The sequence below is a fragment of the Lonchura striata genome, chromosome 2, assembly GCF_050655825.1.
Source record: "Lonchura striata isolate lonStrDom1 chromosome 2, ASM5065582v1, whole genome shotgun sequence".
In the NCBI taxonomy this organism is placed as follows: Eukaryota; Metazoa; Chordata; class Aves; order Passeriformes; family Estrildidae; genus Lonchura; species Lonchura striata.
The window spans coordinates 15,296,355-15,319,926 of NC_140704.1; the positions used below are offsets into that span (position 1 = coordinate 15,296,355).

Consider the following 23,572-nt stretch of genomic DNA (forward strand, 5'->3'; position numbering starts at 1 on the left):
AGGATGTTTTCCTATGACCATCACAACAACATGACAGCGCTAAAAACCAGCAACACTTCTACCTAAAAGGTAGCACAAAAATCTGATTCAGCACACAAGAAAAGACTAAGAAGCTTAAAATAATTAATTTCACAGTAAAAGCTCCTTATCTAGATTACTTCATGGCAACACACTTTGTAAATACCATTGGTCAGTTAAGGGCAAAAGGAAGAACAGCCACATGTCAGAAACAGCTCTGAACTTGAGGCTTTATTTTAGGATATTGAGCAGGATGCTGTGGTACGATACCCTCTGAGGTAAACTGTCAAGAGGCATCTTAACTTTGGTAATTGTAGTCCTCAAAACAAAATTTACTGTGGAATACCCTTATTTAGGAAAAACAGTATTGCTCCCCACGTTGTCCTAGAATGAAAAAAAAAATACATTTGGAGCGCATCTTTTATTTTAAAAACTCCTTAAATTAAGGTGGAATATTTCTTATAGAAATATATATTCATAGAAATCTTTCAGCAACCTGCTACAGAATATAAACATGTTTATGCTGAAAGCCTTTTCGACAGCTGCAGAGGGGACATGTGAATAAAGTTGTAGCCATGTGACAGCAGTCTTCTTTTCACAATACAGAAGCTGCACAAACTCAATTAAGCCTTCCAAAAGTTTATAATAGAGGGGGAGCACGTACACTTATGAAGTCTGGATAGACATGGATCAAAAGGTTACCTGCCAGAGGATTAGTTGCTCAGAGATGGTAAATAGCCATTGCAAAACAGGTACCACACATTTTCATTTTGTGGAAAATTTAATAGAACAGCAAAGCCTACCAGCCTCATTCCTACTTCCTCCTCTCCACAACTGGAAAGGTGATGGTCTTAAAACTAGGCTGGAAAAACATTTATCTTCAGTTTATGCCAGCAAAGGTGTATTGACATGTTCAATGCCCAACTGCAGGCTTCAGTTAAGTCTCTATCAGTTGAAAAGTAAATATATTCCTTCAATTTCTCAACATATGCAAACCTGGATCAAAATTAGGCTCTAGAAAATAACCTGAATTTTCAAAAAGCCCTGGACTTTAAGTAGTCCCCTTGGAATGCAACCAAAAGCTCCCGCTGCTGTTTCTTAAGTCTGGTACAAATCAAATATGATGCCTTCATTATGAGAATATTTTTTTGAAAAATAGAACATCCTAGAATAGAAATTAGTTCACTGAGAAGCAACTTACAGATAAGGCTTCTCAAGTGAAGGCTCAGTTAAAAGTTGCTGGCCACATGGCTGTAAGGCTAAGTGTAAGGAATAATGAGGGACTATGGATTATTACTGTCTGGTGCTCTCAGAAGCCTGTATTTTATAAATGCACATCACTCTATTCCAACATTTTGCCAACAGTGTTTTTTTTCTGAACATCTGTAATGACTATAATTAAAAGCAAGCATGCTTAAATAGCACTTAAATGTTATGCTGGAAGAAGTGTTCCTTTCTAGAGGAACTCTGCAAAAAATGACATTAAAAGAGCAAGCCAGTTCCTTTATGTTAGAATTAGTGCATTTAGTCTTGTAGCTTTGTAGCTTGTCTGAAAAGAGTAAATACCACCAGAACATAGACACACACAATTTTAATCCAAGTTCTGACATCCACAACATCCTTGAATGAAAGCAACATCTTTGTGCCAGTCGCACATAGTTCTTCAGTCAAACGTCACCCTTTGGAGGTCAAGCACATCATGATTTTCTCTAAATAATTCAAGAGAATTAATTCTTGCCTCTACCTCAATGATAAAGATGGAACTGCTGTTTTCTTCAGAAACTACTCAGACTAAGATAGACGTTTACAAAATGTAAAATATCCTCCAAATTAAACTCCATATGTACTGTAGGCCTTTTAGCATGCAAGACAAAAATTCAAGTGCAGTCAATTAGGTCATGCAAGCACAGTGACTCAACCAAAGGGGCCAGAAAAGGGCTATGACTCTTAACAAGTCAAGCTAACACTTTTGAACCCTGGATTAATCTAACTGTAAAAGGAAAGTCTCTGAAGTTTTGGTTTTCAACTACTAACCTACTGAAACCAGGTAAACAAAGCTGAACTTTATGAAGCAGGGATGTAGGAAGGTCTCATAAAAGAGCATTGTGGTTCAACCCGTTTCATCCTTCATGCTTCTTTCATACTTTGCAGGGAAAACTCATTTACAAAACATCTGTGCTCAAGTGATTTTAACTGTGCCTTGTACTTGCATAGATGAAACTTCACATGCTGTTAAATTACCACTTGTGCTCATAACATGCCTCCCTTACCTACCTTTGGGAAGTACTGCTAAGAGATTAGCATCAATATCCTTTGTGCTGTTCGCAAGTTCTTCTTTATCTTCAAATGAGAACTCCTTCTGAAAACTAAAAGCAACATCTGGTTTACACAACTGTGGATGTCTCTGCTACAAATCAAATAAACCCAAGACATAACCAATTTACTGCAAGATAGTCTAACGGAGGTACCAAAGAAAATATTTTCCCTAAGAATGAGCTAAGAAATAACCCAAAGAAACTCAGAAAGCCAAACCTAACATAATTTGAAACTTGTTTGGAACTGTCTATGACACATTTTTGCATTCAATTACTGACTGCTTTCAAAATGCTCTATTAAGCAAGTACATTGAAAATAATCTATATTGAATGGTTCTTCATAAATATTAAAATATGTCATCAAATGCAGTACTGCATGTACACTCCACCTAGAAGGCTTCTGCATGACTACTTTGTTGTTGTTACTGCACTGTTCTCTGGATCTTACACAGTTTATAATATGCTAATAGGAATTCCAGATAATTTAATTTTATACCATGTCTTTTCAAAGCAGGAAAACTGCCCATTTATATGAAACTAAATATTTCTTTAAATAACTTTGTTAAATATATCAATTTTAACTGTAAAATGTAGGTGTCATAATGGTCTAAACTAGATCCCAGCTGTCTACAGAGACTTTTTGGAGGAAGTGTTGTGTTCCTCCTTGTATAGCAAGACTTTTTTTTCTCAGTTAATAAAAATAGAGAACAAATTATTGTATCCAGCCATTGTGACTATCCCAGCTGGGCATAAGAAAACTTATAATGGTCTTACAACCTTTAGTAAACTGTGTAGACAAGCGTAACAGATATAAATCCTCACAGTGATAAAAGGTTCTTCATTTTGTCATAGTAGTGGTGTGCTGTATGATTTAATGTTATTCTGATAAGAAAAACTGCACAATCTTACTGTTGGGAAATCCTTCCTTAGGACAGATTTTAAATGGCAGCTTTTTTTTTTTTCAAGGGTATGAATTCTGTACTCACTGTTTCCAAAGAACAATTCTCATTGAAAAGAGTTTTAACATATAGTGACTAATGTTTCATAAGTGTTCCTGTTTATAAATATATTGTTTATAAATAACATCCTTTTTAAGATATTGAGGGGAGAATGAAACCCTTGAAATGACAGTGAAGAAACTGGGCTGTGTCACAACCAGGCACCATGCCACCTGCTGCAAATTGTCTCTAACAACTGCACTTGGAGAAATTATTCCAGGTAATGCCAAGAAAAGCAATGTTAGCCACTAGAGAAAATAACAAATAGAAGATGGAGAGCTGCAATAAGCTGTCCACTGGAAAGAACTGTGTGTCCTTACACAGCAAACACATGGTAATTGAACAAAACAAAAATCAAAACACAATGAAAACATAGCACACAGCAGCCACAAGCAAATGGATCCATGTGTAATCTGAGACTGAGCAGAGACTCAGACAGTTAACTGGATGTGTTTCTATGCCTGACCCCACACTGCCAACACTTTTAATTCTTACTAGTCTCACAATATATTCTTTTCTTACATACACACTTCTGGAGAACCCTGAATGGAGAGACACCCAGTCCCCATGTGAAAGCAGTTTCTACTCTTAGCTGAGGATGAGTTCTAAAAATGCAAATAATGTGGCCTAAGGCTATAAACCAACCCAGAATTTATTCTGCCAAATGAACTTAATTACATAAGACAAAAGAGCTGAAGCATCCATCTCATGACTTTTGAATACCTGGGCTTTATTTAGCAGTATCTCCACTTGCTCTCATGATGCCTGTGACAATACAGCACCGTAAGTTTCCCTAAACAAAATCCTTGTTTAAATGAACTGTGAGTGAACACCCACCACTATGCCTAATTCCCACGTGAATTTCCAAGGGTAAAATAATGGAATCAGGACTGGCAGTAGCCTGATGGTTCTATAAACAACCGTATTATTGGATTGCTTCTAAACTAGTTACATTCACTCCTGCTCCTCCCCTCCAGCGAGTTCTAGCGACTTTGAAGGCGGAGGTTCTTTAAACCTTGTTTAAATGTCTGTCACTGGGTTTCCAACCATTTGTTCTCGTGCCAGTGTTGTCAGCTACCTTGTTTATTTTTTTTTAAATGTACTCAGATTTCTCATGACAGGCTCTCAGTCTCATTGATTATCTGTTACAATGTCCTCTACTTATTCCAATTCTAAGTAATCTTTTTTTGTATATGGTGAACGGAATTGGGTTGATTCCAGACTTAGGTCTTAGCAGTATCTTATGAAAGTATGATTTTTTTAATAGAGAAAGCAGTTTACTGAATGCTGGGATCTACAACACATTTGCCTTTTTACATATGCACTTTATTGGTTAGTCATTCCTGCATGAGAAACTAATATGCAAAGGCTTTGCTTTCATCAGTTGCAAGTGACAGAAAAATTTATCAGCCCCCAATGCACAACTGTGCACTTAGTATTATTACATTACATCCTTTTTCTATTACTCCTCAAGGTCATCCAGTTCTTCCTGTATGGGAGCTCCCTCCTCCTCTATACAGGGGGTGGCTTGCAGCCTTTGCTCACTGGCAGATTTCATTAAAATTCTTTAAATAACCACAAACTTCCTAAGCTTAACCCTCGCTGCACTAGACAGCATTACAGGTTGTCTGCTTTGTGAAAGTCCCTTCACAGTTTCCCTTATGCCCTCATTTTCCACTTCCCACAGGACAGACTGTCAACCATTACTGTTTATTTTTTAAAGATTAACAATTTTCATATACTGTTTTATCCACAATTTAGGAGTTTTATCTCTTCAGAGACATTTTTTTTTTTTTTTGCTCTCTCTTGCTAGGCTGCAGGTGGAATTGCTTCTTTTAAATGTTTGCACATGAGAAAACTAAAATGTTTTAATCCAATACATAATTACATTGCTTTCCCATTCACAGAGGATTCAGAGACAGCACTGCTCTGAAGATGACAGAGTCAAGCCAAACAATTGAGTATTTATAGACACATACATCAAATGAGTTCTAAAAATGAAAGTAGGCATATTTAGGACATGTCACAGTCTTCAATGAGAACATTCATTAGTACTCTAAATTGAGTTGGAATGATGTTAAAGCAATTCAGTGATGTTAAGGCAATTCCAAATAGCAAAAAAAAAATTACACGAGGTACTCATCACCATTTATAAGTGTTTTAAAAAACAAATTAATAAGTAATTCCTTAACAAGACTTCCCTTTCTCCTCAAAGGGATACTTCCAAGCCTCTCCCTGCTTTATTAGTTTCTCTGCTGGAGGAGCAGTCGCAGCATCAATTCATTTGCTTAAGCAGAGTCAGATAGTCAGAGTTGGATTGCCAAATATATTGTACCTTCAAACTCATTCAAAACCCTTTTCTAGTAATATCACAACTACATCTAGTCATGCTGTAAATTTAAGTGCAGATTCTGAGCAGCAGCACTATGAATTTTTGCACTTAATAGCTAGGCTGTGCACATTTATTATTAAAATAATTAGGGAATACATGCGTTTCTCTAAATAAAAAAAAAAAAAATAACCGGATGCTTGAAAGAATTCTTTCTTGAAGTCCCTGATAAATCTGGAAATTGAAAGAGGAACTTATTGTCCTTCCCTTGCTTAAAATATAGCTTTTGATCATGACTGCATTTATGAAATGCAATCAACAGCATGAGGTTCCACCAGTTTGTTTCACAAAGGATTTGTGTGTGGCTTGGCCTCAGGTCCTCAGCAAACTCATTATACTCCCCAGTGTTCAGGAATTCAGATGATTCCTGTTAAAACACAGGCAATAATATTTCACAGTCTCAATAGTTTTCCTTTAAAAACAATGTATAATGCAGGATTAGTAGAGTACTTGACAGTCTCAGTAGTTGCATTGTTCTGGCAACTTCCAAAGTGCGAGCTGCATGCTGTACATCAGGGATTCCAGGCTGAAAACTTCATCTGCTCCTGCTGCTGCAGCAGCAGCATATGGTTTCTAAATAGCTGTCCCACTAACCTAGTTACATGCCCAAAAGCAGCTAGAAGTTAGATCCAAATGCCACTGGTAACACTGACCTGCCATCCCAATTAAAACTAGGGCCTATACTGAGATTTTATGATTGAAGTACAAAACCCATTTGTACACCTGCCTGCAAGGTGCTTGCTGTTCACTTTTCTTCTCTTTCTCTACCTCCAGGAGAACTTCCTTCCCTGGACTTTTATGTAAAAGGCCCATTCTGCAGTCATGTCCTTCTCTACTTCTCTCATCGCTACTTTCCCCTAGCTGCTTCCATAGCACAGTGTGCCTTGTGCACCCATTCCCTCCATCTTCTGCAGGACCTAAGAAACAACATGGCAGGGAACCAGGTGTGCTCTAGGTGTGTGCACTGACTGAAAAGAAGCTTGCAAACATGTGCCTGTGCACCTCTGGCAGGTGGGTTCATGTGCAGCTGAGCCAATGAAACAGCTGGTTCCTGGGGCAAGAGTAGATTCCCAACTCCTGACCTCCTCTCTGTGCCATTGTGAAAGAGTCCAGCAAGCACAAACATGGACACCCAAGGCAGCTGGAGCAAGGGTGGGAAGAGAAAGGGAATGTGACCTGCCTTCTTGCTTAACTAGTTAAATGTGTCCCCTTACTCAGCCTTGTGCAACTGTGCCCTAAGAACACAAACCACGAGGCAGCCACAGCCCTGCATGGGAGCAGCAGCACCAGTTCCAGTCCACTCATCTCTGCAGGGTCCTCTTCTTTTCGCCCCCAGACTGCTCCCTGCAAGGATGTATAATTAATTCACCCACTTCAGCCACCTGCTTTTACAGACAGGTAAGTGTTTCAGGCTGGCTCACACTGGATGTCTGTACTCTGTTCATGCCACGCAAGGAAAAATGGGCATTAAAATGGGCATTGCAATGGCAGGAAGCTCAGTGCACAGTGGGACTTTCCCCTTTAGCAATGCCAGCTAGAAAATTTAACATTACTTTAGAGGCAGTTGGTGTTTTCAATGCTTGATCAGAGCATCTGCTCTGTACAAAAACTTGGTCCTGTGAGAGGACCAATAACCACTTCTGACAAAAGAATAAATGTAGATTCAAGCAATGAAGGAAAATTACTGCACCCAACCCTCTTCACCGGGTGAGAAAAACTCAACCTTACCTTAACGCTCTCTTCCTTAGGAGTAGTCGTGAAGGCTTAAATCTGATTGAGTTTCCTTTGGCAAAATCTGTGAAATAGAAAAAAATCACACCATTGTGAAGATCCTGCAATAAATGGGGAACTTCTGGTACACTAGGTTATAGTTTCCAAGCATAGCCTTTTTCCCCTGCAAAAGACTGTGCAGAGGCCTTCTCTCTAAGCAAAGGAGCACCAGCTGGCATGTCCAAGATGCTGAAAAACCAAAGCTTTGCAAAAATGAATACAGACAGTAGGCACATCAAAAGCATCAACACTTTATGGAACATTTTACGGAACTGCCATGCCCTAATATTTGTGGTGTAGCAATACAGCCTGAGGTGGTCATTTAAACTCACTGTCTCCCAGTTTATAAAATGGGCAATGGACTTGTTTATGAAGCACTCTGCAAATGAAAAGTGCTGCAAGCAGCAAAAGTCTTTTTGGCTGCAGCCTGGCAATACTATAAAAACTGCATATTCACTGCAGAAGCCAAGAGATGTCCAGCTGAGGATTTGTTGCAACAGTATTACACCATCCATGACAGAAATATTTCTGAAGATTGTCTACTGTTTGGAAGCTCCCTTTTTTTTTTTTTCTGAATAGTCTTACAACATGTATTTCACAGAGGAACTCATGTTTACACTGAGAGCAAAATTGCAGCCTTATGTTAAAAACCATGTATGACAAAGCCTCTGGGTTCTCAAAACTGTGTGAATCATAATAAGCAATGGGCGACCTCCCCACACATCTCCTAGATTCAACTTTTTCATTTCTGCAGTCAAGTGCATCACCAGAGGGTCTAAATGATGACCAGTGGCAAGGGGGAACAGGGTTCCAAGCACCCTCTCCCTCCATTCAGGAGGGTGCAAGCAAGACACCCCAAACACTGCCAGCCAGGAGCTCTGGGACTGCTGTGCAAAAACACATGGAGCTACTGACAACTTACTCCCAATGAAAAATTGCCTTCCATCCCCATCTGTATTAAATCTACTACCCAAGACCCTACATTAATAAACAGTTGGTCACTGACACAGCAATCATTTTATTTTTCAAAAACAGACCTAGACTTTAGAACACAGTCCAGACTTTAGAGCATTTCAGTTGCAGCTACACTCCTATTACTCTACCTCAGAGCTGAGATTTAACTATTTCAAGGAAGACCTAACTGCAAAAAAATATTTTTTTGCTTATGCACAGTATTTTAAGTCTGGGTAGAATGTCTCTTATTTTTGCAGAAAGGGTTTAATGAAACTTACGACAATATGAGTCTTAATTTAGAGAATGTACATTTTGTCTAAGCATTTCAAAAACTTCTTACCCTCTTCCATTTCCTTCTGCCACCTCTACAGGTATAAAGATTGAAACAAACTTTTTAAAAGTAACAGAAAAAAAGTTTATTTTAACAACTTGATAAAGAAGCTTAAAATGTGCAAAAAGGCATTTTCTAGGCATCTGCTACAAGTCAGCGCAGATTTCAAGCAGCTTTGCTAATAGCAGTCTTCAACTTTAATAGGCAACTTTTCCTGTTTTTGTTAACATTCATTTTCTCTTTCCATTAATGGAGAATAAAGCACACAGATTACACAAAAACATCTTGTTAGATCAAAACAGAATATTGTAAGAAAAACAGTGTGAATGACATATAAATAATTATATTTTATATTTTACACTACAGCATTAAAAAGAATACTCTGAGCCATATGGATCCCCTAAAAAGGCAAGATTTACTTTGAGAGGACTATGCACTAACTTCCAAAGCCCAGCTCAGTATCAGCTTAGCTAATCAGAACCAGGCATATCTTAAATTTATAGCTGTTCTAACAGGATGCAACCCATCCTAGAATTATTGGCACTGGAACAGCTGTCCACCATGAAAACCACAAGTAGACCACAGAGAAATTCTGCCTAGCCCAGCCAAAATTGGGGAGGGAATATGAGAAGAGAAGAAAGGAGGCTGCATTGCTTCCCTGGGAGCAGAGAGGGAGAAGGGCTGCTGGGAGGGGCACATCAGCCAGTTTGGCTCTTGCACCCCTTAAACACATTCAGCAACATTCATACACACATCTTTAATGCCTCAAAATCATCTTAAAATTTTGCTGTGTTTCACAGGGGTGAGTCCCAATCTTCCCCCACATCCCAAACACAGAAAAACTTAGCAGACAAATTCCATTATGGAGTTTTGATATGTTATGTATTTCCTCCTGTTCAAATTAAACACCATGTGGGGGGGATTAAAGCCCAATAAAAACTTACTTACCACAATATGGAAGTCTTAAATACAAACACAGGAGGAAAACTAAACAAGTCTGCATCAAAAGACAATAAATATGCCCGCAAAAGAAACATCAGTTTAGCAGAGTCTTATTCAATGGTTAATTTAAAGATGAAAAACCACCCTCACTGTACACGATAGACAGAAGAAAAATATTTACAACAGCATTTTGTTCTGTTTTGTTACTGAAGAATTCTAAACATGTTCATAATTATATTATAGCAATTTAAAATATTTTTATTCAAAATTAAGAGTATCTTTACTGAAGTGTAAATCAGACTTGTTAACAAGTTTAACCATTTGTTCTGTTGAGTTCCCTCTCTCTTAGGCACAAACTACCCAATAAAACCACTACCCATAATTTAATATGTAGGAAATTTAAAATGAACACTCTGAAAAGAAAAAGTAGATATAACCTTCCAGCGCTACTTAGTATATTTAAAGGTCCTAAGTCGGTGGCATGCTAAGCTAATTAAAAGATCCATCTAATCGGATCTTTCAAAAGTGTCCTTTAGGAAATAACAAAATAGCCTAGGTGACTAACTGCATACTGATTGCTAAAGTACCTAATGCAGCTGCAGGAGAGACAGTCAAACAATATTTACACATGCAGACATATATAGGAGAGATTAAACACAAACAAACTGCATTTTCTTTTATCTTCTTGGAACCCTTACCTTGCTCCTCAGAGTATTTAACATTTCCCAAATAGCTGGAGATCCAAGGATTTCTGAACATGGTTGCAGAAACAAAGGATTCGGCAAAGAGAAACTACAATAGCAGCTAATTCTCAAGCAGCCACAGCCCTTAGGCCTGTCTGAGGAATATCGTGTAGAGATTTTTCATAGCACAGGACTGGAGCTGTCAGGCTATCGCGTCCCAGGGAGTGCAGTAAATGCAGAGCAATAGGCTGCAAGCCGGAGCAGCTCAAGCCAGTAATCAGATTACGAACAGAAATTAGGCACATGAATGCTAAAACAGATTGGGCAATGGTGATTGGGAGATTTCTAATATTACCACTTCAAAGATCCAGCCAAATCGCACATTATATTCCTGCAAAACGAATGCAGAGCCCCTGACTCCTCATTTTAAGAAACCAACCAAACAAAAAAAAACCCCAACAACAACAGAAAAAATGTCGAGAAGAGGAATAATTCCTTCATATCTCCAATCAGGATAAATTGCAGTGCTTACTTAAGAAAAACAGCACCCAGGCTGCCAAAAAATGGAGTCTGATAATCATAGCATTGTGCTTAAATGTTTTCCCTATTAGTTGGAACATTTAAAACAGAGAAGATTTATGGATAACATATGAGCAAAATTACTGGTGGGGGTAGGGATTTAAGAACAGACACCACAGATCCAAATATTTTAATTCGAGGCAGAAGGTGAAAAATTGCACTAAAGTACTGTCTAGCTACCTTTTCTTTTTTTCTTTTTTTTTCTTTTTTTTTTTTTTTTTTTTTTATTAAACAGGTTTGATGGATTTTGGATTTGAAGAGTTGGAATCCTTTCAGCTAATTTTGAAAGTCTGGAAATATTTATTTGCAATGGTGCAATAACTCTGGTTTAGTCGCCCACACTGAACTACCTGATGGTCTAACACAGATACAATGAAGCATTAAAATGTGTGATTGAAACAGGTCCATGCTTAACTTAACCCCATACAAACAAACAGGGAAGTCTATCAGCTTCCCTCCAACAGACTTCTTCCCTTCCAAAAGAACTCAGCTACTATCAGTATTACAGGCTGAGGGAGCTGGGGTGGCTCAGCCTGGAAAAGGTTCCAGGGAGACCTTAAAGTGCCTTCCAGTATCTAAAAGTGGCTACGAGAAAGCAGAAAAGGGACTTTACAAGGACCTGTACATAGGACAAGGGGTAATGGCTTTAAGCTGAGGAGGGGCAGGATATTAGGAAGAAATTCAAGTTATTGCAATGGATAGAAGAACATGCATTCTATCTTGTCTAATGCACTTAATATTTGTTTTAATATTTTTATTTTTAAAAACATAAATAGTGTTGGAGTCAACCTAATCAAAGCACCTTTTCTTAGCTGATCTTTCAACAGCCCAGAGTTCCCTGGAACGAGAGTCACCCAACACAAGGAATATGGCCTTGAGGCCTCTGACTCATCAAGCTTGAACTTCTCTGTTCAGAAATATTTGATGGTACATACCACGTTTCTTTTCTTTGCCTGTAACCTTGCCACCTCTAGTGTTTAATTCTAACCACTCCCAGCACTACCAATAGAACACAAACCAACACTGCTGTGCACTCCTGACCAGCTGTGGAGGCCTCCATGTACCTGAGCCTAATATATACAAAAAAATCTGTAATCTGTCGGCACTAGTCCAAACCTGCAATTAACATGAAAATCTGGTGCTTTTTGGCCTAGGCATAAGTGCAGGTGTGCTTAAAACACAAAATATGGGGCAGAACTAAGGAGCTGCTGGTAACAGTTAATGGGGAAATTCTGGACCAGGATAAGTATTGGTATAGCAACAAGAGACCCTGCTCCCAAGAAAACCTTCTTTCCCAACCCTGCCTGTCTGAACACTGTTTATCTGATCTTGTGAATAGAGGTATTGAGCATTTTAAAGCACCTGTAACTCATTTGGTACACAGTAAGGGAAGTTTCTGATAAAGCTCAGGTAAACACCACTCATTTGATAAATATTGTGTCTTCAATCTTTAGGAAGGCTGAAGGAGAAGTTAGACTTGAGAGCTGAGCTGATGCAATAGTTCAAGCCTGCCAAGAAAGACAGTCCTAGCCATCATTCCTCCTGCTGCAGAACCTCTGCTATGTCCTGCTCCCCTAGCCTGACAACTAAAGTGGTAGCAAATATTCCCTTGTATTTTTGCTGGGTGTGCTTTTCAGGAGATGCCTGAAAAGAACAAAGAAAATGGCACAAGATCTTATGATCAGGAAAAGGATCAACTTTTCTGGCTAACAAAGGAGGTGGGCTCAGCTCAAATGTCACCCCTCTGTCTGGCAGTGTCCCCTACAACAGAGAGGAGGGGTATGGTTGTTTTTGTGGAAGGCAGGGACAGGCTCCCCCATTCCTCTGCTATACATCATCCTCAACATTTTGTCCCAGTGAATGAGGTGCAAAAGGGAAAGCACAGAGAGCTGCAGAAAGACAGGAAAACTCTGGAATGCCTTTCACAATTGTGTAATTTTTAAATAGGCTCTTGCTTGTGCTGTTCACATTCTGCCTACAGTACACAGTAAGAAGCCATTCTCAGCAAGTGGTCTGGCTACCACCTGGGAAGAAATATCTGTGATAGGCTTTGGTGAAAATAGGACTCCTTTTCCTACTATATACATCTGGTCAAGAATCCAGGGGCTACCCCATGGAACCAAAGAGAGATATTATAGGGGAAAGTAAAATATTCAATTAAAAAAAGAATCTCTATCAAGCTCTTCACAAAATTACCTAGAGTTTGGCTTCGAAATCTCTTCACATTGGATGGAAGGTGATCACCAGCCATTGCTCTGTGGACAGGACCTATGATTTAACATTCCTAGCACTGCTGCTGATACTGAAACTGTGCTGCTGTGCAGAATCTGCAATCCCAGGGTTAATTCAGTGTTGATTCAAGATGAGGGGTATGTGTCAGCACTGCTTCCAATATTAAAACTCTGAGATGTTGGAGCCTTTGGGTATTACAGCAATGCTATGCACTTCACACAGATCATTTGGAATTCTGAACTGTAGGTAACTGACCACTTCTGTCCCTCCTTTCCACCAAAAAGGGACCACCTGTCACAAGAGGAGTCCCTGTGCTGGCCCTTAACCAGCTTTGGAAGTGGAGAAGACAGTGCAAAAACAGTAAGTCAGCAGAGTCAAGCAAGGTTATCAAGAAAAGAAGTCTTGGATTTAACATTTTGCTGCTTATTTGAAAACAGCAGATTTAAGAATAAACTTTTCCCAAAGGAAGAGAAATTAATCTCCAAATACTTGATGAAGAAAGGAGGAAGAATAGTTCGTCCTTCAAAAATGACCCAGTCTCCAGGACCTACAAGTGTGCTCAGCCAAACTACATTATCAAGGCTGTGTTACAAATCAGTAGTAATGTTCTGGTCCCCCTCTGCCATCATTAATTCTTCAGCATTAGCAGTTTCCAACATAAGCAAACACAGAGAGAACAACAGTTCAGCCATCAGAAAGGGGGCAGCCCAGTGGGAAGCTAAGTTTGCAGTCATCTGGGCTTAGAGCTGGAGGTTAAGCATGTATACATTTCAAATGTGAGACAGCTCATGAAAGACCAGCTGGCAGTTAAATGTTGTTCTGAAGCTTCCCACAGGAAGAGAAGGAAAATATCTTCCTTTTGTCTGGCAAAACTAATAGCTATAATCAAAGCTGGAGCTTAAACGACTTGCAAAACACTTCCCAACTTACAGGCCTGCCAGCCCCAAAGCCCTAAGGAGTTATGAACCAGGTCCCACCTAGATCAGGCCTTTCTTCCTCTTGAATTTTGATAACTTATGAATTTATATTTAGAAGTGTTTAGAAGTGATAAAGAGAGGTAGATACTTTGTTTTGACTTGTAGTTATCATAAAAGCAAAAATCAAAGAAGTCCATGACAGCTGTTTGAAGAAAACCTAAAAATAAAATAAAATTTTAAAGAAATCAACAATGCAGAGGAAGGAAAACCCACAGTGACTGCATGAAACTTTCTGCAAATATACTAGTTAGGTAAACAGGAATCTGAACAGTACAGAAAACTGAGATGATCTGTATAAATGTAATAATGAAGTGATGTTTTCATCCAGTCTTCATGGGTAGAGAGCCAAAGGAGCTCATGAATTTTACTCAACTGCTCTTTTGGCCAAGGTGAGCATCCTTAGATTAGCTAGTCAAAATGAGCTATGCCAAGGTCTGAGATGCTGTGGATGATTGCAGGAATGAAGGTCAGGAGACTGGGCTACATCAGACCACTCTTTTCCATCAGTCCATCCCACCTCCCCTCCGAGGCTACAGGCTTCTCGCCTATCCCATGCCACCCTGTCAGTTTTTGGTATGCAGGGAAAGCAGCAAGGCACTCCTTTTTCTTATTTCCCCTTCCTCCCAATCTCCAGCAATCTCTGCCAAGTTGTTCAAGAAGTCAGCCCAAAGCTGAAGGACAGGTCAAAAATCTCCCAGAAGATAACTTCAGTAGTACAATCACTTAAAAATTCAAGTCGTGTCCCAGCAGCCCACCTTGCAATCACAGTACATATTCTGTGCTGGTCAGGTTTGTTTTCTCCATCCAAACCCCATCTGTGTGGGGAAATGGTATTTTCCCATTTCTTAAATCGAGACCATTCTTATGAACTTTAAAAATAGGATAAAGTTTCCTGACATGGTGTCATCACTCCAGCGGAAAGCAAATATAATCCTTTGCAAATAATCATCCTGGCAAAATGATTTATGTTTGGCTAGTGATTGTGTTTTGGACAAGTCTTCAGTTTAACTTCAGCACTGCTTTGCTTGTGTAGCACACTTTAAAACAGGTCATACGCAAAGAGATGAAAAAAGCTGATTAGTAAGATTTTAAAAATGGGACTGAGGTTTGTAGTACAAAATGTGCTGAAAGAATATGGACAATCTTTTTGTACTGGCTGTTTAGTAATGTGCTCTGGGAAAAGGGAGAACAACAGGTATTTTTGTACCCGCACTAGAAATCCCCTTCCAATCTCCAGATTAATATTTCAGATTTCACTCCAGTCAATTTCAGGAACTAATTACTCCTAAAAGGAGATTTTGGTATCTTTCAGTTTTGTAACACAAAATAAGGACTATCCTTCCAGAATAAGGGACATGACTCTAATGTCCCCTGACATCCTTACCTCTCATATCACTGTTCGCAGAACTGCAGGACAAGACTGTAGCATAATTAAAAGATGTCCAAGGTTTTCCTCTTTAGGAGTAGGACCAGACTAGAGGAGCACCTTCAAGTAAGTTCAAAAGCCACATGCCCTTTTCTCATGTGGCAATCAGATCTATCAGCGGGGCACATTATCTGCATTCAGTCACATCTATTTGTCTCTGGGCCCAAAGCAGTAACAGAAGATGTCAGGTGTGAACACGGCCGTTTCTGCACTGAGCAAATGGCTGGAGAGGAGGATAAGGCAGGAACTCCTCTCCCAGCAATACAGACAATCTCAGTCATCAAGCAGCTCAAGGACTTTGAGGAGACATGGCGTTTTACCCAGTGAAACAGCACTGGAGAGCGTTTCACAGCACAGCTCTCTGTGGAGCAGCTGCAGCTCAGACTGTGAAGGCACAGGGTGAGTCCCATCCTTCACTGCAGTCATGAAGCCTCAGCTTCTTCTTTGCTATTGCAGTGGTCGAGAGCTTTGCTGCTGAGATGGCCTCAGGCTTAAACTGCTGCTGGGAGACTGTTAAACCTGTGTCCCTCAAAAACAAGCAGCCAAGGTTTCTAGGACGGGCTTCCCCATCTTCTGACACTTCTGATGTCTGCAAGCAGTACCAGGTTGTCTCCTTGTCTGGAGCAGCAGGTGGCCCCATGCAGTTAGGTGCCACAAAAAGCCCTGCCACACTACTGAGTTTCCTCCTGGCTGCTTTTGAACACCTCTGCACATGTATAAAAGCCCAATAAGGGAGCAGAGAGAGGCACACATACCCCAAGGAAGAATTTATAACAAGGCTCTTTGGCTCTTTGTGATAGTCATCTAAGGAAAACATGAATTTTGTTTACCACTGCAATGTGACATTCCACGGGCCACATCCTATCCCTGCATACTTAGCCTCAAATATAATTTTTCATGCCTCAGGCAGACAGCAACCTTGCAGGCAAGAAATCCATGACCCCAGCTCCCATTTTGTTTATGGCATGTTGAAATGCTTTCTCAGAAAATTAAATATTTATTAAAAGAAATAACAAAAAATGTATGCTTTATTCAAGAGCTGATGGTCAAGGTAGGATAGTTCAACTACAAGTACTGTCATTGCACTATGAAAAAGGTACACGTTCCAGGCTTAATTTGCAACCAGCCTGGCTAAGCAAAAATTAAAGAGGAAAGAAAAGCTAACACAGTGATGCTGCAGTTCTGGAGTCTGTTCTCTATAGAGCAAGCTTAAATTCATGGCAGCTATGGTGTTTTTCTCTTTATTGCCCTTATTCACTCCCAAGGCCCCTGCAAAAATCACCAACATTCTTGGTGCTCAGGGAGGTACCAGGAAGTTAATCACAAGTCAGGTCTGAAAAGCCTTCCCAGAGCTGCCTGGGAAAGTTTGCACAGCATCTGCTTGTCTAAATCTATGCAGATTACACTGAAGGAAAAACGTAAATACTTTTTTAAAGGCTTCTTCCATGTGAAAGTCAGATTTTATGAGGTGGGTGTGAAGCAACCTAGCTTAGTCCTGGTCTGTACACAGACAGTGGGTGCCAATATTCCTCTTCTTCTGGGAGCGAGAAAATTGATTTAGCCAGTAAAAATCAGATTTCCAATAAAGGGCATAAAACTGCATAATAAGAGAGGAGAAACAAGTCCCAAAATCATAAAAAAATATAAATTAGTTCCTCTTAGTCCAGTACTTCTCTGAAAGCAGGCAGTGCAAGGAATGAAGACACGCTTCCCAGCAAAGGCTCACAAAGTGTTTCAGAATATGGACTGACAGCATGAGCTGGCATCCTAAGGCTATAACCAGGCAGATAAAAAACACGCCAGGAAGAGCTCCTAACATTTACACACCAGGATTTCACTTTTCAAAGCCACCTCTAGCACAGCTGTTGACCGCGCCGGGCAGAGCGCAGCTCGGGCAGCAGCCGCGCCGCGCTGCGGGGCCGCATCCCCCGCGGTCTGCGCCGGATCCGCGCTGGGCTGCGCGTCTCACCCAGCACGTCCCGTCCCCAGACACGGCTCCGCAGCTTGCCTAATAAGGCCAGGCTCGAGTTGACTGGCTGGCTTATAGGTCAGCCAGTGTTTACCTTGCGAGCAGCCGGAGGCTCCCAGCCCTCCGGCGCTGCCCGGCAGCCGAGCCGGCTCTGCCTCCACCACAGGCAGCACCGAACTGCAGCGAGTGCCACAGTGCAGCAGCGCGGGGCCACTCGACTGAAAAAATAATCAGGATTCTCACTGCACGAATTGCTCGAAAGTAGGGCAGCAGTGTAGGTATCAACAGTGAACAGCCACCTTCGCAGCTCCAAGGCAGCAGACAGGTACTTGTCAAACACCACAGCCAAGGGAACTAGATGAAAGCAAGGCAGGGATACTCATTTGAGCACTACTATTTAATTTTTTATTACTCTTGATCAGTTATGCTGAGATTCACTCCAATTCAGACTGATGGCTTCAAAAGTAACTATTTACCCTCCACAAAAATAGCTATCCAGCCAAATAAAAAACTTCTGCTGCTGCTTCCCTCGTGACAGTCTATTTTCTCCTTTACACCACTCCTAAGACAACTTCAAGATGCTAGATTTGGATGCTGTTGTACCTCTTTCCCAGCAGAGTCTGAGGAAAGCCAGGAGAGGCTCTGTGGTTAGAGCTGGCAGCCACAGGAGAGCAGCACAGGTCACCTCCTACCACAGCAGGGGCCAAGCACAGTGGCTTTTCCCTTCAGGTCAGTACAGACAATGCATTTCCATCCTTCATCAAAACTACCTTGTAAGGTTTAAATACCTACCCAATACTATCAGATATAATGATGTATTTATCATACGATTCAGCTCGAAAATTGTCTTGAGCACAGGGAGTAAAACTAAACTATGATTATCACCCTACTGAAGTAACCAAACTATCACAGTTATGTCCAGTTCCTGCTATGAACCTGGGATTCATGGTATTATAATTTAAAAAATAAAATATATGGCCTATTCACTCTCAAAACAATACATTTTAAAAAGCCAGCTGATAGTTTGTAAGTTTAGCCATTATCATTTTGGGCTGAAGCTGTTCCCAGGTGCACACACAGATCTTGGCTCAGAATTGCTGACTTGCTCCTCAGTCTGTTCTCATCCAAAATACGCTTCGCTTATACAAAGAAATGGGGCACACACATTCAAAAAGGGGCCAGTCAGACATGATTACACAAAGGTAGGTCCTAAAATAAGCCAACTCACTTTGTGTCCAATTTGCTTAGATCAGCAGCACAATATGCTCTTATGAATATCAATAATGAATGCTGGAGGAAACTAAACAACACACAAGGAACAAGAAGAATTGCTGTGTGAGCATTAGACCTGTTAGGAGTTTTAGGAAGAAGTCAAGATAGTCAGGAACTATGAAAATCAGTCACATTTCACAGACTTTCAGGCTGGGATGAGAGAAAAGCTAGAGGAAACTGCTTTGCTAGAGGAAATGGGTTCACCCATTCATTTCAAGTCTCTCTGAATACACAGTGACAAATCCAAAGTACCAGAGGAATACTACTTGTCCTCTTGGTTAAAAAGGAGAATCTCAATAAACTTAGGCACATGTGGAAGGGAACACTCTGACATCCTCACAGGTGATTGCTTATTTGTCACCAGTTAATTTAGGATTGTTTGTGCAACTGCACATGAGCAAAGGTTTTCCAATGCTTTTATGCTTTCACTGTTTTGATTTTAAATGGGAGATAATGTTACAGCTGACTTTTCTCCATTTTAACACTCCCATTTTTCATTTTTGCTCACAAACATTATGAATTGCAAGACAGGCTTCAAGAAGGAATATTGGAAATACTCCCCTGTGCTAAAATGGGGGGAAAGGCAGAATTAACATTTTTAAAATCTGTATTCTGAATATTTTAAATGCAAAAGGATACCTAAGTGGTAGGGAAGTCACTCTCTTGAAGAAACCTGGCTTTTTCACTGCTCAGGACAAAGCACAGTTATTGTAGTCAGTTAACCTGCCTGGTGCAGAGCTAGAGAGTAAAGTTCTCATTGAATTTTTCAAGAACAGGCCAGAAAAGCAATTTCAGCAAAATCTGTACATGCACAGCAAAGGTGATGCTGCAAGAACAGAATAATGGCTCATGTAAGACCTCTGCTTAAATCAAGGCTGAAGCATATTTTCCACACTCAGTCCCCCAAAAAGGCCACCTCCTCCAGTGACCTTATAAGAATCAGCTGCCACCCCAGCTCTCGGTCACAGCAGAGGAAATTCATCCACCATGTAATCACCAGTTATGTGCTGCAGGCACACATTCACTGAGAAGACAGATGGGGTTTCAGTGAGGTAACGGGGAGGTGTTCTTTCCCTGGTCTACAGATGGTCAGTTCAAGCTCGAAAGTAAAACATCATGACTTCGTTGAAATGAAGTGAGCAGAGAAAAACAGCCTGTAAATGAAAGAACAAGGGCAGTTGCTTGGGGAGCCAAGAGTCCAGGTTCCCTGAGCCACCTCGTGAGCATCAGGGAACAGCCCCCAGGGCTGGTGCAATATTGATGCCCGTGTGATGGCTGGAGAGAAGTGCTCAGTCACACATCAGCTTTTACTGACACATGAAGAGGCTCAGCTGCATTTGCTCCAAAGTTCCTCCAATATTAGAACCACCATTTCCCAGCTCTACTCCTTTAAGTCTCCCTTTAGCTCTCATCCTTGTCAATCCCTCATTTCTTATTTTATTTCTGCTGCCTTCTGTATAGTTTCACCTTCTTCCTGTACCCCATAGTATTGGTAATCCCCCTGCATTTCTATTCTTCAGTGTTTCCAAATATACTTTCACTTCTCCCCTGGCTCTTCTGCTCTCACTGCAGATTCTCCCATTAGAGACCCAATCTCCTCACTAGCTCTTTTAACCCACTTCATTTTATCGCCTGCACAAACCCAGACATCTTTTTGAGAAGGGCTATGTTTTCCTTCTCCAGGAGATTTCAGTAAAGGTCTGTCCAACCTAGCACACTTTATTAGCAGAGAACTGATCACAGGAAACTAAGGAGCTGTTTTAGTGAGACCTGAACCAATTGCAGTGCACAAAGCTTAACTTCAGCAGCACACTGTGGAGCAGCCAATAACCATAAGGTCACAGTGTAAACATGCTGATACTCTTGGACATTTTTTTCTTGCAGGTAAATTCCCTTCATCAGTCAACTTGTTTGTCCCATGAATAGCATCAAAGGAATGCTGCACTGTTTCAAGAGCGGCACTAAGCATGTGTAATGGAAAGAGACATCCCTTAAAAAAGAGAAAAGACAGCTTAAACAAATTAAGAGCTGGAAAGAAAGAACTCCCTTGATGTCTTAATGGCCATTGGTTGTTCCAGTAATACACCAACAACCAGTTACAGAAAGGGGGCTGGACTGGATCCTTGCAATGCAAAGAAAAAATACCTTGCCTTGCAAGGTATTTGTCTAAAAGTGAGGCAAAACCCCTGCTGAGGAACAGTGTATAATCATCAAAATCATAGACAAGCACAGTACAGCGTCTCCCAGCACAGTGGGACACAGCCCTGTGCCAGGTGATGCTGCAGAATGCTCAGTCCCTGGGACCTCAGGAGGGGCTGCAAACCTCAGCAGGGAAATGGGGAATGTTCTGCAGTAAGACTTCTCTCTGCCACCATACCACCCTGTCTCCAAACACAGGACCTTGCGGTTCTCAAGGGAAAGAAAATGTTGCAAGCCTTGGGGAATTTTGGATACAGGCACCCTAAGAAGCTCCATTGTTAAATGCTCCATCATCCTCACTGGCACCATAAAGACTGGGCCCACAGTTTGTGATTCAAGCAAGGAAAAGCAGCCATTCATGAGCCTCAGTACCTTGACAGTGCATGTGCTGGACAGACACACATGAAATTCATGCACCGAGTTTATTGCCAGCACAGTGTCCTGCCCACAGAGTCTACAGAAAGGCATTTTTATGGCATGAAGACAGTCCTTCTTCCTACACCAGGGAGCCTCTGGGAGCCATTTGGGAACTTCCTTTTAGCCCACCAGCACTACTGGCATATTTACTATTAAGATCTAGATCTACATTCCACACAAAGGATGTTGAAGTCCAAGCAAGATGCTCATTTTCCTCATTGCCTTTCTATACCAAGCCTGACTCTCAAGTGCTAATGGAGAAACTGAATAAAATACAGCAGTAGAAGAGTTAAGTAATCCAGCAGCTTCTCTAAATGATTTAACAATTTGTAGTGCAGTTGAGCATACAAATAGATTGCTTTGACTTAAAAAAATCATGTTCATAAATAGTCAAGTAAACAAAAAAAAAAAAAAGGCTCAGTGAAGGCTATGTTTTAGGACATTCAGACTGTCTTGTAAATATACTGTTTGCCAATGGCTGTAAGTCAAACTGCAGCAGTATTTCAGACTGCCGTGGAAAGTATGCCTGCATTAAAACCCAGCACAAGAAACTTGAAATTCCTGACAGCATGTGGCCATGCATGAGATCACTGTGAAAAGCTGCATCATTTTCTTGAGCTCTTTATTTTTGTTTCCTGAGAAATTTGAAGCCATAATCAGCAGCTTATACCCAAAGTCCAGATGTAAAGTCAGCACAGGCTGGACTAAGTCCAGGAGTTGCATTAGTTAACAATATACAGGAAAAGAACAAAATCCTATCCAAGGAGATCTGGAGCACTAGAATGCTATTTAATGAAGGCTGAACAAAACTAGAGGTCTGTTCTAGTATGGACACTATACAGGAATTTCACTGGGATACAATAATTTCATTTTTATAGTCAAATTATCACTTTCCAGCCTCAAGGGTATGTGTGCATATGTGTGAAAGTATCTTATTAAACAATTTGGCATATGTAAGTTCTCAACTGGCTTCTTTTTTGAGAGCTTTTTTTGGCTAAGTATTATTATTTCTTGCAAGCATTATGAAGAACAGTGTTTGAGCATCCAATTTCTAGTATTTTCAAGGGTCTACATAAAACACATCTGCATAGAAACTGGGTTTTATGGGAAGAAATGCTCCATTGATTGGGTTTTTTAGATTTTTTTTCATCTATTGACTATTAGAATATTTTATGTGAGAATAAAAACACAACTCACTTATCCTGTCATTTTGTTTTGCAATCAGGATGCAAAGAACAGCAGAAGTCAGGTGACTTGGTAAGTAATCTCAAAAAATTACTTCCGAAAACAGAAAGGCAGGGTAGAGAAAAAGGAGTAAACGGAGGGATGCCAAGGTGAATCAGCTCTAGGAATGCCAGAAATCTACATTTAGTGTGGACTGCTCTCATGTTTTGTTTCAAAAGTTGTTTCTCTGTGGAAGTCGTACTGTTATGTTTCTTTTTGGATGAAGCAAATGACTGAGTGTGTTCCAGGATCACTACTTTGTGGAAAATACCTTAATGAGAACATTCAATAGCAAACATTGTCAAATATTGTAACAAATTTATCCCTCACTACACAAAAATAAAACTAACATTGTATTTTTATTTTCTTATCTACAGGGCTTAAGTGCTTCTGTTTGTTGATTCTTTTTTCCTCTTTAATATCCTCTATCATGAGAAAAACAAACAAATGAGGGCTCTGTACAGAATTTTTCAGTTTTTAAATTTGGAGACTGAAGCAGGCCTTTTGCTTCATTTCAGTTACCCTCATGAAGAGATAGGAGTTGGAAAAAATATCAGAACAGATTTGGGCTTCAACTGAATTGGAATAATATACAGTTAACTCATTTCTGTTGACTGAAATTGCTGCAATTAACTTTTTTCCCTTTCCCATCTTTAATCCCATCAAGAGTTATGCCAGCTAATTCTGTCTCTTTCCAAGCCCAAGTATTATTAATTAATCAGGATGAAGTCCTATAAATACTCATATTTCAACTTTACAGATCATTCTGGCTACCTCTGCCATAAATAAGAGCTACTTACACGCAGCCAATATACAAAGCCCTTATCTGTTAGAACTGAGCCATCACACTCCATTAAGCTCCAGTCAGATTACAGCT

General features: G+C 40.3%; 1 protein-coding gene across 43 annotated transcripts in view; it reads right to left on the minus strand.

Annotated features, from left to right (window-relative positions):
• Nucleotides 1–23,572, minus strand: part of SVIL (supervillin) — a 133,041-nt gene that overhangs the window by 57,716 nt on the left and 51,753 nt on the right. For 40 of the 43 annotated variants that reach the window (XM_085564412.1, XM_085564546.1, XM_085564538.1 and 37 more), the window contains 2 exons: nt 7,449–7,515; nt 2,293–2,384 (listed from right to left, as the gene is read on the minus strand). Coding sequence is in view for 30 of the 43 variants with exons in the window: in XM_085564314.1 (XP_085420440.1) it covers nt 2,293–2,384; nt 7,449–7,515 (159 nt within the window). In the remaining 13 variants the exon portion in view is untranslated. Of the gene's footprint in view, nt 1–2,292; nt 2,385–7,448; nt 7,516–10,415; nt 10,976–23,572 lie in introns of those variants that run through there. The other 3 variants (XM_085564523.1, XM_021542994.4, XM_085564479.1) reach the window with 2 other exon arrangements.